The sequence below is a fragment of the Entelurus aequoreus genome, linkage group LG02 (assembly GCF_033978785.1).
Source record: "Entelurus aequoreus isolate RoL-2023_Sb linkage group LG02, RoL_Eaeq_v1.1, whole genome shotgun sequence".
NCBI classification, from domain to species: domain Eukaryota; kingdom Metazoa; phylum Chordata; class Actinopteri; order Syngnathiformes; family Syngnathidae; genus Entelurus; species Entelurus aequoreus.
This window is the reverse complement of record NC_084732.1, coordinates 91,939,605-91,953,620: the sequence shown is the minus strand read 5'-3', so window position 1 is coordinate 91,953,620 and position 14,016 is coordinate 91,939,605. Positions and strand designations below refer to the sequence as shown.

Genomic DNA, 14,016 nt, shown 5'->3' with positions numbered 1-14,016 from the left:
AACAAATTAATATAATTTACATTCAATTCATGACACATTTAATAAAACATTTATTTAATTCCAATTGTAATTAATGACTCATTTAAGTAATTATTTAAATATTTATTTATTCATAACATTCTGTCCCATTTGATTCGCTAAAAAATTGCGCCTACTTTTATTTACTTATTTAATAAAATGTGTGGCCACTCCTTATTGAAATGGCAACATTTTTTTATTTTTACAAAACAATTTCTATACTTTTTAATTAAACTTGAACTTAATTTATACATGTTTTGTACTAATTACAATATTGTTATATAATTTATTCATTTTTGTGACGAAATGTAACAACATTAATTTCAGCTGCAGAGCAGGAATGGGCTAGGAATAAGTTAGTGGTCAAATGTCAATAATAAATGTGTGAGGGCCATCTTGCAGGAAGAAATGCATGTCAAATGTCAATCAATGAATGAATGAATGACATTTTACCACAAACTTATTCCAAGCCCCTCCCTGCTAAGTCACTGGTAAAAATCTAAAAGCAAACTTTCCTGAAAATGGTGTTTTCCCCTGGTGGTACACGACGGTAGTGCAGGTCTTGTTGGGCACACATACAGGCTTTGGTCCCAGGTTGGACCTGTGTCAGGAAGTCTCCTAAAGTCATGCTAAATATCACATTTTGCACAACAAAATTAATATTAATTTATTTGTTGTAGTAGAAAACATGCACCAAATTAAATTCCACATTGATTTAAAAAGTATAAAAATTGTTTGACATAAATAAAAAAGAGTAAAAAAAATGTTGTCATGAGAATGGAGGGGCTCCAATTAAAATGTTGCTTCTAATTAAATAAGTAAATACAAATAAGTAAATAGGCACAATTTTACAGCGGATCAAATAAGACAGAATTGAATAAATAAATAATTTTTTACTGCCGGTCATTAAGTAATTAAAATTGGAATGAAATCAATAAATGTCCTTTTAAATGTGTCATTAATAATTTGAATGTCAAATTATATTTATTTGGCTGGAAAAATAACTATTTTAATATTAATTTAAATAATTATTCCACGACCGCATTGTTTATTTCACAATTTTATTATTTCATATATTAATTGTTTGACAATGTAATTATTACACAGTGAAATAAATATATATATTTTTTATTTACGTCAAATAAGACCAAATATAATTAAAAAAATACATATTTACTGCTGGTCATTAAATAATAAAAAATGTAATTAAATCAATAAATGTCCTTTTAAATGTGTCATTAATTATTTGAATGTCAACTTATATTTATTTAACTAGAAAAATAATTAGAAAAATAATTATTTTAATATTCATTTAATTATTTATTCCATGACCCCATTATTTATGTCACAATTTAATTATTTCACATATGAATTGTTTCCCAATTGAATTATTACACAATGTAATTATTTATTTGAATCATTTCAATACTTTTTACTGCTCAATTATTGTTACTACTGGTAATTAATAATTAAAATTGGAATTAAATCAATAGATGTCCTTTTAAATGTGTCATTAATTATTTGAATGTCAACTTATATTTATTTGACTGGAAAAATAATTATTTTATTATTCATTTAATTATTTATTCCACGACCGCATTGTTTATTTCACAAATTCATTATTTCATATATTAATTGTTTCACAATGTAATTATTACACAGTGTAATGATTTATTGAATTATTTCATGATTCTCCATACGCAGGACCACGAAATAAATAATTAAATAGTGAAATAATTAATTGATTAATTAATTAATTAACGGTGTATTTCTTTTTTATACAACTTTTTATTTCTTTTATTTCTGCTCGTATTTCTTTTATTTGTGTTTTATGGTTGTATGTTTTTTCTTCTGTGATATGGATCCCCCTGGGTCTGAAATAAAATGACTATTATTATTATTATTATTATTATTATTATTCATTCATGACATATTTAATTAAAACATGAAATAATTATTAAAACCATGAAATAATTAAATTTTTTCAGTGAAATAAATAAGTATAATTTGACATTAAATCAATGACACATATTTGTATTTTGATTAAGGTAATGACACATTTAGCTAATTGTTTAAAAATGTATTAATTGATGTCCCATCGGACCTCCATATTATTGAGAATACATTTTAGATTTGAATGATTTTAGAAGAAATAAGTGTGCTATTAAGTCATTTCACTTTCATTTCCTTGTTGCGGTTCTGCTGAGGTGACTTCCTGTTTGCTCAAGTCAACCACCTTTCATGCAAACTTCTCCAAAATGTGGTAAACACAACAAAAAAGGTGGCGTTTAGGACAGAAGAGCATTTTTCTTCCTTCAAGATGGCTGTGAATCATTGAAACAATCAAAGATTGTCTATTTCCCACCATCACTTCTTGCTGTTAGGACTAGGGATGTCCGATAATGGCTTTTTGCCGATATCCGATATTCCGATATTGTCCAACTCTTTAATTACCGATACCGATATCAACCGATACCGATACTGATATATACAGTTGTGGAATTAACACATTATTATGCCTAATTTGGACAACCAGGTATGGTGAAGATAAGGTCCTTTTTTTTTAGAATTAATAAAATAAAATAAGATAAATAAATTAAAAACATTTTCTTGAATAAAAAAGAAAGTAAAACAATATAAAATCAGTTACATAGAAACTAGTAATTAATGAAAATTAGTAAAATTAACTGTTAAAGGTTAGTACTATTAGTGGAGCAGCAGCACGCACAATCATGTGTGCTTACGGACTGTATCCCTTGCAGACTGTATTGATATATAATGCTTACGGACTGTATCCCTTGCAGACTGTATTGATATATATTGATATATAATGCTTACGGACTGTATCCCTTGCAGACTGTATTGATATATATTGATATATAATGCTTACGGACTGTATCCCTTGCAGACTGTATTGATATATATTGATATATAATGTAGGAAGCAGAATATTAATAACAGAAAGAAACAACCCTTTTGTGTGAATGAGTGTAAATGGGGGAGGGAGGTTTTTTGGGTTGGTGCACTAATTGTAAGTGTATCTTGTGTTTTTTATGTTGATTTAATAAAAAAAACATAACAAAACAAAACAAAAAAAGACGATACCGATAATAAAAAAACCCGATACCGTTAATTTCCGATATTACATTTTAAAGCATTTATCGGCCGATATTATCGGACATCTGTAGTTAGGACCAATAAAACTTATTTTTATTTTTTTTTATTTTTTTTTATTTTTTCAAACTTTGATCGTTTGACCTTTGAACTCCCACACAATAAGTGTTGTGTTGCAAGAGCAGAAGTCAGCGTTTCAAAATAAAAGCCTTGCATTATGAATGAGCTTCTTTTTGTTGGGCCAGCACACATTTATTGAAACACTGGCTGATAGTTTGATGTCAAAGTACACAAAGTATAAAACATGTATTTACAGAAGTAATACTGACAAAATATTACAAGTACACGCCTCAAGTGTGACTCCTCCCTCACATCTTTGTCATCAAGTGTGACTCCTCCCCCACATCTTTGTCATCAAGTGTGACTCCTCCCCCACATCTTTGTCATCAAGTGTGACTCCTCCCTCACATTTTTGTACCATCAAGTGTGCCGAAATAGCTCAGTTGGGAGAGCGTTAGACTGAAGATCTAAAGGTCCCTGGTTCGATCCCGGGTTTCGGCAGCAGGGCGGTACCTTTTGTGATGGCGCCGAACTATCCCGCGTGATCTTCCAGCTCCGTGATCAGCACATTACCGTCCGACTCTGCGGCCTGGGGTCCGCCTTGTCTGTAGTACGCGCTGCTCAGCGCAGGGAGGCCCCGGAAATGTGCGCCGTTTCTCCTGTAGGCCATCCAGGCGGCCCCCGCCAGCACAGCGAAGATCAGCACCGCCACCAGCACAGCAGCGAGGATGACGCCGTGATGCAGTCCTGGAAGACAAACTTTATGTTTAGAACATCTTCATTTACACGTAAATAACAACAAACTTTATGTTTAGAACATATTCATTCACACGTAAATAACAAGAAATATATACTCAAGATGGCTGGGTGACACCTAGTGGTCACAATCAAGATGGCTGGGTGACACCTAGTGGTCACAATCAAGATGGCAGGGTGACACCTAGTGGTCACAATCAAGATGGCTGGGTGACACCTAGTGGTCACAATCAAGATGGCTGGGTGACACCTAGTGGTCACAATCAAGATGGCTGGGTGACACCTAGTGGTCACAATCAAGATGGCTGGGTGACACCTAGTGGTCACAATCAAGATGGCAGGGTGACACCTAGTGGTCACAATCAAGATGGCTGGGTGACACCTAGTGGTCACAATCAAGATGGCTGGGTGACACCTAGTGGTCACAATCAAGATGGCAGGGTGACACCTAGTGGTCACAATCAAGATGGCTGGGTGACACCTAGTGGTCACAATCAAGATGGCTGGGTGACACCTAGTGGTCACAATCAAGATGGCAGGGTGACACCTAGTGGTCACAATCAAGATGGCTGGGTGACACCTAGTGGTCACAATCAAGATGGCTGGGTGACACCTAGTGGTCACAATCAAGATGGCAGGGTGACACCTAGTGGTCACATGCAAGATGGCTGGGTGACACCTAGTGGTCACAATCAAGATGGCTGGGTGACACCTAGTGGTCACAATCAAGATGGCAGGGTGACACCTAGTGGTCACAATCAAGATGGCTGGGTGACACCTAGTGGTCACAATCAAGATGGCAGGGTGACACCTAGTGGTCACAATCAAGATGGCTGGGTGACACCTAGTGGTCACAATCAAGATGGCTGGGTGACACCTAGTGGTCACAATCAAGATGGCTGGGTGACACCTAGTGGTCACAATCAAGATGGCTGGGTGACACCTAGTGGTCACAATCAAGATGGCAGGGTGACACCTAGTGGTCACAATCAAGATGGCTGGGTGACACCTAGTGGTCACAATCAAGATGGCTGGGTGACACCTAGTGGTCACAATCAAGATGGCAGGGTGACACCTAGTGGTCACAATCAAGATGGCTGGGTGACACCTAGTGGTCACAATCAAGATGGCTGGGTGACACCTAGTGGTCACAATCAAGATGGCAGGGTGACACCTAGTGGTCACATGCAAGATGGCTGGGTGACACCTAGTGGTCACAATCAAGATGGCTGGGTGACACCTAGTGGTCACAATCAAGATGGCAGGGTGACACCTAGTGGTCACAATCAAGATGGCTGGGTGACACCTAGTGGTCACAATCAAGATGGCAGGGTGACACCTAGTGGTCACAATCAAGATGGCTGGGTGACACCTAGTGGTCACAATCAAGATGGCTGGGTGACACCTAGTGGTCACAATCAAGATGGCTGGGTGACACCTAGTGGTCACAATTATTCATGAAGACAAGTGCGATACAGTAAATCCCATCATGCGGACACGTTTGATTATGACAACACAGGAAAAGTAGGTTTTGCAAATGGAAATGTTTTTCTAATTAAGAACAACAGTAACATTATTTCAATAAAAAGGTTTTATTCTGTTCTACTACACAATTGTTTGTAAATAAGTCTACATTTTAGAAGGTAAACAAACATAAATATTACTGTACACACACACACATGTTTATATGTATTACTGTACACACACACACATGTTTATATGTATTACTGTACACACACACACATGTTTATATGTATTACTGTACACACACACACATGTTTATATGTATTACTGTACACACACACACACACATGTTTATATGTATTACTGTACACACACACACATGTTTATAGTCAGTAGAGCGGGGAGGGGAGAGAAATACCCCCTTGGTATCAATACTGTGGATATTTACATCCATACTATGGATATTTAGATCCATATTATGGATATTTAGATCGACACTATGGATATTTAGATCCATACTATGGATATTTAGATCGACACTATGGATATTTAGATCCATACTATGGATATTTAGATCGACACTATGGATATTTAGATCCATACTATGGATATTTAGATCGACACTATGGATATTTAGATCCATAATATGGATATTTAGATCGATAACATGGATATTTAGAGCGATACTATGGATGTTAGATCAATACTATGGATATTTAGATAGATACTATGGATATTTAGATCGATACTACGGATATTTAGATCGATACTATGGATGTTTAGATCGATACTATGGATATTTAGATCGATACTATGGATATTTAGATCCATACTATGGATATTTAGATCGACACTATGGATATTTAGATCCATACTATGGATATTTAGATCGATACTATGGATATTTAGATCAACACTATGGATATTTAGATCGATACTATAGATATTTAGATCGATACTATGGATATTTAGATCGATACTATGGATATTTAGATAGATACCATGGATATTTAGAGCGATACTATGGATGTTAGATCAATACTATGGATATTTAGATAGATACTATGGATATTTACATCGATACTACGGACATTTAGATCGATACTATGGATGTTTAGATCGATACTATGGATATTTAGATCGATACTACGGATATTTACATCGATACTACGGATATTTAGATCGATACTATGGATGTTTAGATCGATACTATGGATATTTAGATCGATACTATGGCTATTTAGATGGATACTATGGATATTTAGATGGATACTATGGCTATTTAGATGGATACTATGGATATTTAGATGGATACTATGGATATTTAGATGGATACTATGGATATTTAGATGGATACTATGGATATTTAGATGGATACTATGGATATTTAGATGGATACTATGGATATTTAGATGGATACTATGGATATTTCGATCGATTCTATGGATATTTAGATGGATACTATGGCTATTTAGATGGATACTATGGATATTTAGATGGATACTATGGATATTTAGATGGATACTATGGATATTTAGATGGATACTATGGATATTTAGATGGATACTATGGATATTTAGATGGATACTATGGATATTTAGATGGATACTATGGATATTTAGATGGATACTATGGATATTTAGATGGATACTATGGATATTTCGATCGATTCTATGGATATTTAGATGGATACTATGGCTATTTAGATGGATACTATGGATATTTAGATGGATACTATGGATATTTAGATGGATACTATGGATATTTAGATGGATACTATGGATATTTAGATGGATACTATGGATATTTCGATCAATTCTATGGATATTTAATTGGATACTATGGATATTTAGATGGATACTATGGATATTTAGATGGATACTATGGATATTTAGATGGATACTATGGATATTTAGAAGGATACTATGGATATTTAGATGGATACTATGGATATTTAGATGGATACGTCCACCTACTGTAGACGAGGTGCCTTCAATCCTAATTATTCATAGTTTCTTGTAAGTTTACCATTGAAAGGTTCCACCTCCACCTCAGAGGTTCCATCTGCAAGACAACACAACATTCAATCAATCAATCACTTCTCTTCTTGTTGCTCTTCACACACACACAAAGAACACAACTAGGGACAAGCGGTAGAAAATGGATGGATGGATAATGACATTTTTTGTGGTCCCATTTGTTTGGAAAAGTACTGGAAATACATTTTGGTAGCAGGACACTCGATCCCAGCTGGACTGCTTCATTAGTTAGCGTGCACATTTGGTAGCAGGACACTCCCAGCTGGACTGCTTCATTAGTTAGCGTGCACATTTAGTAGCAGGACACTCCCAGCTGGACTGCTTCATTAGTTAGCGTGCACATTTAGTAGCAGGACACTCCCAGCTGGACTGCTTCATTAGTTAGCGTGCACATTTAGTAGCAGGACACTCGATCCCAGCTGGACTGCTTCATTAGTTAGCGTGCACATTTAGTAGCAGGACACTCCCAGCTGGACTGCTTCATTAGTTAGCGTGCACATTTAGTAGCAGGACACTCCCAGCTGGACTGCTTCATTAGTTAGCGTGCACATTTGTTAGCAGGACACTCCCAGCTGGACTGCTTCATTAGTTAGCGTGCACATTTAGTAGCAGGACACTCCCAGCTGGACTGCTTCATTAGTTAGCGTGCACATTTAGTAGCAGGACACTCCCAGCTGGACTGCTTCATTAGTTAGCGTGCACATTTAGTAGCAGGACACTCGATCCCAGCTGGACTGCTTCATTAGTTAGCGTGCACATTTAGTAGCAGGACACTCCCAGCTGGACTGCTTCATTAGTTAGCGTGCACATTTAGTAGCAGGACACTCCCAGCTGGACTGCTTCATTAGTTAGCGTGCACATTTAGTAGCAGGACACTCCCAGCTGGACTGCTTCATTAGTTAGCGTGCACATTTGTTAGCAGGACACTCCCAGCTGGACTGCTTCATTAGTTAGCGTGCACATTTAGTAGCAGGACACTCGATCCCAGCTGGACTGCTTCATTAGTTAGCGTGCACATTTAGTAGCAGGACACTCCCAGCTGGACTGCTTCATTAGTTAGCGTGCACATTTAGTAGCAGGACACTCGATCCCAGCTGGACTGCTTCATTAGTTAGCGTGCACATTTAGTAGCAGGACACTCGATCCCAGCTGGACTGCTTCATTAGTTAGCGTGCACATTTAGTAGCAGGACACTCCCAGCTGGACTGCTTCATTAGTTAGCGTGCACATTTAGTAGCAGGACACTCCCAGCTGGACTGCTTCATTAGTTAGCGTGCACATTTAGTAGCAGGACACTCGATCCCAGCTGGACTGCTTCATTAGTTAGCGTGCACATTTAGTAGCAGGACACTCCCAGCTGGACTGCTTCATTAGTTAGCGTGCACATTTGGTAGCAGGACACTCGATCCCAGCTGGACTGCTTCATTAGTTAGCGTGCACATTTGGTAGCAGGACACTCCCAGCTGGACTGCTTCATTAGTTAGCGTGCACATTTAGTAGCAGGACACTCGATCCCAGCTGGACTGCTTCATTAGTTAGCGTGCACATTTGGTAGCAGGACACTCCCAGCTGGACTGCTTCATTAGTTAGCGTGCACATTTAGTAGCAGGACACTCGATCCCAGCTGGACTGCTTCATTAGTTAGCGTGCACATTTAGTAGCAGGACACTCCCAGCTGGACTGCTTCATTAGTTAGCGTGCACATTTAGTAGCAGGACACTCGATCCCAGCTGGACTGCTTCATTAGTTAGCGTGCACATTTAGTAGCAGGACACTCCCAGCTGGACTGCTTCATTAGTTAGCGTGCACATTTAGTAGCAGGACACTCCCAGCTGGACTGCTTCATTAGTTAGCGTGCACATTTAGTAGCAGGACACTCCCAGCTGGACTGCTTCATTAGTTAGCGTGCACATTTAGTAGCAGGACACTCGATCCCAGCTGGACTGCTTCATTAGTTAGCGTGCACATTTAGTAGCAGGACACTCCCAGCTGGACTGCTTCATTAGTTAGCGTGCACATTTAGTAGCAGGACACTCGATCCCAGCTGGACTGCTTCATTAGTTAGCGTGCACATTTAGTAGCAGGACACTCCCAGCTGGACTGCTTCATTAGTTAGCGTGCACATTTGGTAGCAGGACACTCCCAGCTGGACTGCTTCATTAGTTAGCGTGCACATTTAGTAGCAGGACACTCCCAGCTGGACTGCTTCATTAGTTAGCGTGCACATTTAGTAGCAGGACACTCGATCCCAGCTGGACTGCTTCATTAGTTAGCGTGCACATTTAGTAGCAGGACACTCCCAGCTGGACTGCTTCATTAGTTAGCGTGCACATTTAGTAGCAGGACACTCCCAGCTGGACTGCTTCATTAGTTAGCGTGCACATTTAGTAGCAGGACACTCCCAGCTGGACTGCTTCATTAGTTAGCGTGCACATTTAGTAGCAGGACACTCCCAGCTGGACTGCTTCATTAGTTAGCGTGCACATTTAGTAGCAGGACACTCCCAGCTGGACTGCTTCATTAGTTAGCGTGCACATTTAGTAGCAGGACACTCGATCCCAGCTGGACTGCTTCATTAGTTAGCGTGCACATTTAGTAGCAGGACACTCCCAGCTGGACTGCTTCATTAGTTAGCGTGCACATTTAGTAGCAGGACACTCCCAGCTGGACTGCTTCATTAGTTAGCGTGCACATTTGGGTCTAATGAAGAACACATTTGACCTGCAGAAGGTGAGCAGGAAGTCCCCAGCAGGAACTCACCTGAGGTAGTTTTGCAGACGAAGCCGAGGCGCTCGCTGCATCCAGACAAGCGCCACACTCCGTCCACAGCCCGGGTGCTGACACAGGTGTCGGCCGTCAGCAGCCTGGAGTCCGGAGCTCTGCTGGCCCAGCTGGTGAAGTCCAGAGGTGTGCCGTCCACCCAGGCCATGGAGTCTGCTGCACACGTTGGCGGGTGAAGTTACTTTTCATTGTTACCGGGGTCGTCTGAGATGGATGGATGGATGCTTACTGTCCATGTTGAAGTGAAGACCCAACCACATGCTCTGGTGAAGGAACCCTGAAGACCAAAGTTGCTCCAGAACAAAGCGGTTCTCCACTTCGCTCTCGATGGACAGCACGTCTGAGATGTTGACTGGACAACAAGGAAATGAAGGCTTGTTACGTCAAACATCAGACGAGTACTCTGGGTTTCTACCAAAAACTACTTAGGTAGATTTAGTTCTACAGGCACTAGATTTAGTTCCCAGGAGCCGGGCAGGACTTTCTAAGGCGGGCGTGGCCCGTCTTCAATTTGGCATCATGAGTACGTTAAGGGGAGATTCCATCTTAAAAGTCAATTTATATGCTGCTGCTTTACCGCCATCTTGTGGACAACGTGAGTCATTCATTTATCATGCTGTGCATGGAATCGAGCGCAGCATTTACTTATACGACCCAAAGCGAACAACCTTCCCTACACTAGGGATGATACTCGAAACCGGTTTTCCCGGTTGTTTGATAAGAAAAGAACCGAGTCCTCGGACTCGAATCCCTTTTTGAGAACCGGTACCCGTTATCGAGACCACTATAGTAAAGGAAAAGAGTTGATTCTTTATTGGAATCCCGTCCCGACCAGAAATGCTCCGTGGGACATCACAATAAATGACGTCACGTAGCTCAGTCATTAGGCGCAGATAGCGAAAGCAGGAAAACAATGGACGGGTAAAAACGCTCCAAGGTGTGATAAAGTTCAAAACAAAAGCTATAATCCATCGAATAACTTTACTGAGAGATTTGAGCAGGGTAAAACACATGACCAACAATTTTACGACCACCTGGAAACATAGCAACCAGGCTAGCACCCCACCTCCTTTACGGCAGCTGTCGCAACCTTCTTAAAACAACCGCAGCACATACATATATATACAACACTGCAGCACATACATATATATACAACACATCTCCCTTTTTTAACTTTTGTTCTTCTTTCCTTGTAAATGTTACAAAATCACACTGTATATGTGTTGTCTGTCTAATTATAAATAATGCAGACGAGGCGTGTTGGCTGAGTTCTTGACGTTTACTTTCACAGCGTGGCAACATGCAACACTTTTCGGGGCTACCGCGCATGCTCGTAACTCCCGTTGCATGCTGGGTAGTGTAGTTGTTGTATTCTCTAGCTCATAACATTTTTCCCCCATAAAGAAATAATGTTAACTCAATAAAGTGTATTTCTTTTTTTAGCTTTAACTTTTCATTTTTTAGCATTGTAACCACATTTGCAAAGAACTTTTCTCTTCATAGAATTTTCTTTCAATAAAGAAATAAAGTGCAAAAATGTCAAAGCATCATAACAAACAGTTATGTTCCAATATCAGCAGAAGTGCACTTTTTGGAGAGCTGTATTATTTTCAGTTTTTTGCCCAAGGGACTGATTTTATTTAACACTATATTATTATTTATACACCTATAGTGATCACAGAGACAGCTTGTTTTTGTGTTACTGTATATATTTGTTTTTCTGAAAAATCCCACTTAATATACTTTGGGTAACAACAGTCAATATTTATTTATTTATTAGATTTTATTTTTTTATTATATAATAAAAGTGAGCTTTTGCTAAACCAAATATTGTGTGTTTTTTTCCACATACAAAAACCTATCTGGACTCCATAAGAGAATCGATAAGGAATCGGTTCGATAAGAGGATTCGATAATAGGCTCGAACCCGATAATTCCTTATCAAACATCATCCCTACCCTACACTGCAAAAAGTGAAATCTAAGTAAGATGAAATATCTCAAATAAGGCTGATATTTGCTTATTTTCTGTCTGATAAGATCATTCTTCTCACTAAGCAGATTTGATGTTAGTGTTTTACTTGTTTTAAGTGTTTTGCTCCTAAATGATGTCAGTAAGATATTACAGATTGTTGCTGAGATTTGATGAGTTATATTGAGTAAAGCATGCTTGAAACTAGAATATCAACTGTTGTGTCGTCAACACTCACAAGTAGAAAACTACTTTTTCAAAGCAAAAGGTTCTTATTTTAAGCATGAACCAAAAAATCATGACTTTGACACAATTGTGTCTCATAATTAAAACAGATGACAGTCAAATGGACTTTGCTGTTTTATTTTCAATGAAACAAGAGAAAATAGGTACTCATAAAGTAGTACAGTTGGCACAGTACAGTAAACTGACAGTTAATATTTAAACATTTAACATGTGACATTTCTAACAATTTTGAACAGAAATAGTTCATGCACATTCAGGTAAATATATATATATATATATATATATATATATATATATATATATATATATATATATATATATATATATATATATACACACATATACATATATATACACAGCCCGGCCCCCAGCCAAATTTTTTTGTATTGTTATTATGTGTATATATACATATACATATGTGTATATATATATATATATATATATATATATATATATATATATATATATATATATATATATATATATATATATATATATATATATATATATATATATTCCTCATGTACTAATTGACTGAAAGAGCACGCACTTGGCGCGATTATGTCATGTTATTGATGGAAAAATGCATTTTTAGACAATATGATTTGCCTGAGCGGCTAGGAGACCCCGAGAGTAACCAGCGGTTGCCTTGTTGCCTTTAACAATATTAACAATATTAACTATATGTGTTAAACATGCTTGTATTATCATTAAACACCTTTAACTTGTTAACAATATTAACTATATGTGTTAAACATGCTTGTATTATCATTAAACACCTTTAACTTGTTAACAATATTAACTATATGTGTTAAACATGCTCGTATTATCATTAAACACCTTTAACTTGTTAACAATATTAACTATATGTGTTAAACATGCTTGTATTATCATTAAACACCTTTAACTTGTTAACAATATTAACTTTATGTGTTAAACATGCTCATATTATCATTAAACACCTTTAACTTGTTAACAATATTAACTATATGTGTTAAACATGCTCGTATTATCTTTAAACACCTTTAATATGTTAACAATATTAACTATATGTGTTAAATATGCTTGTATTATCATTAAACACCTTTAATTTATTAACAATATTAACTATATGTGTTAAACATGCTTGTATTATCTTTAAACACCTTTAACTTGTTAACAATATTAACTGTATGTGTTAAACATGCTCGTATTATCATTAAACACCTTTAACATGTTAACAATATTAACTATGTGTATTAAACATTCTTGTATTATCATTAAACACCTTTAACTTGTTAACAAAAACATATATTTCATAAATAAGTAAATATAAATGATATATATGAATGAGGTAGATCCCCACGACTTGATCAATTGAAAAGTAGCTCGCCTGCAGAAAAAGTGTGAGCACCCTTGTTCTAAAGGTTCCAGGAAGCTTAGAGGGGGCGGGGCTGCGCTGTCGGCCGCTGATTGGTTGAACACAGTTAGGGGTGTTCCTAAAACTTTGTCTTGTACATGTCAGCCGCCATTACTGTATGCGAGGACAACTTGTTTACTTCAACTAGTGTGCAGTTTAATGCTGGTT

The 14,016-nt window shown here is 37.5% G+C and overlaps 1 protein-coding gene and 1 non-coding gene across 3 annotated transcripts in view; one reads left to right on the top strand and one right to left on the bottom strand.

Annotated features, from left to right (window-relative positions):
• Positions 1–3,488: 3,488 nt before the first annotated feature.
• Positions 3,489–14,016, bottom strand: part of pla2r1 (phospholipase A2 receptor 1) — a 90,564-nt gene continuing 80,036 nt past the window's right edge. The window contains exons 27-30 of one of the 2 annotated variants that reach the window (XM_062035037.1): positions 10,462–10,584; positions 10,212–10,388; positions 7,441–7,476; positions 3,489–3,939 (exon numbers count right to left, since the gene is read on the bottom strand). In XM_062035037.1, coding sequence (XP_061891021.1) covers positions 3,725–3,939; positions 7,441–7,476; positions 10,212–10,388; positions 10,462–10,584 — 551 coding nt within the window. In that variant the 3' untranslated portion in view covers positions 3,489–3,724. The remainder of the gene's footprint in view (positions 3,940–7,440; positions 7,477–10,211; positions 10,389–10,461; positions 10,585–14,016) is intronic. The other variant, XM_062035046.1, reaches the window with a different exon arrangement.
• Positions 3,621–3,693, top strand: trnaf-gaa (transfer RNA phenylalanine (anticodon GAA)). The gene has a single exon. It is a non-coding gene; the product is annotated as a tRNA-Phe (tRNA).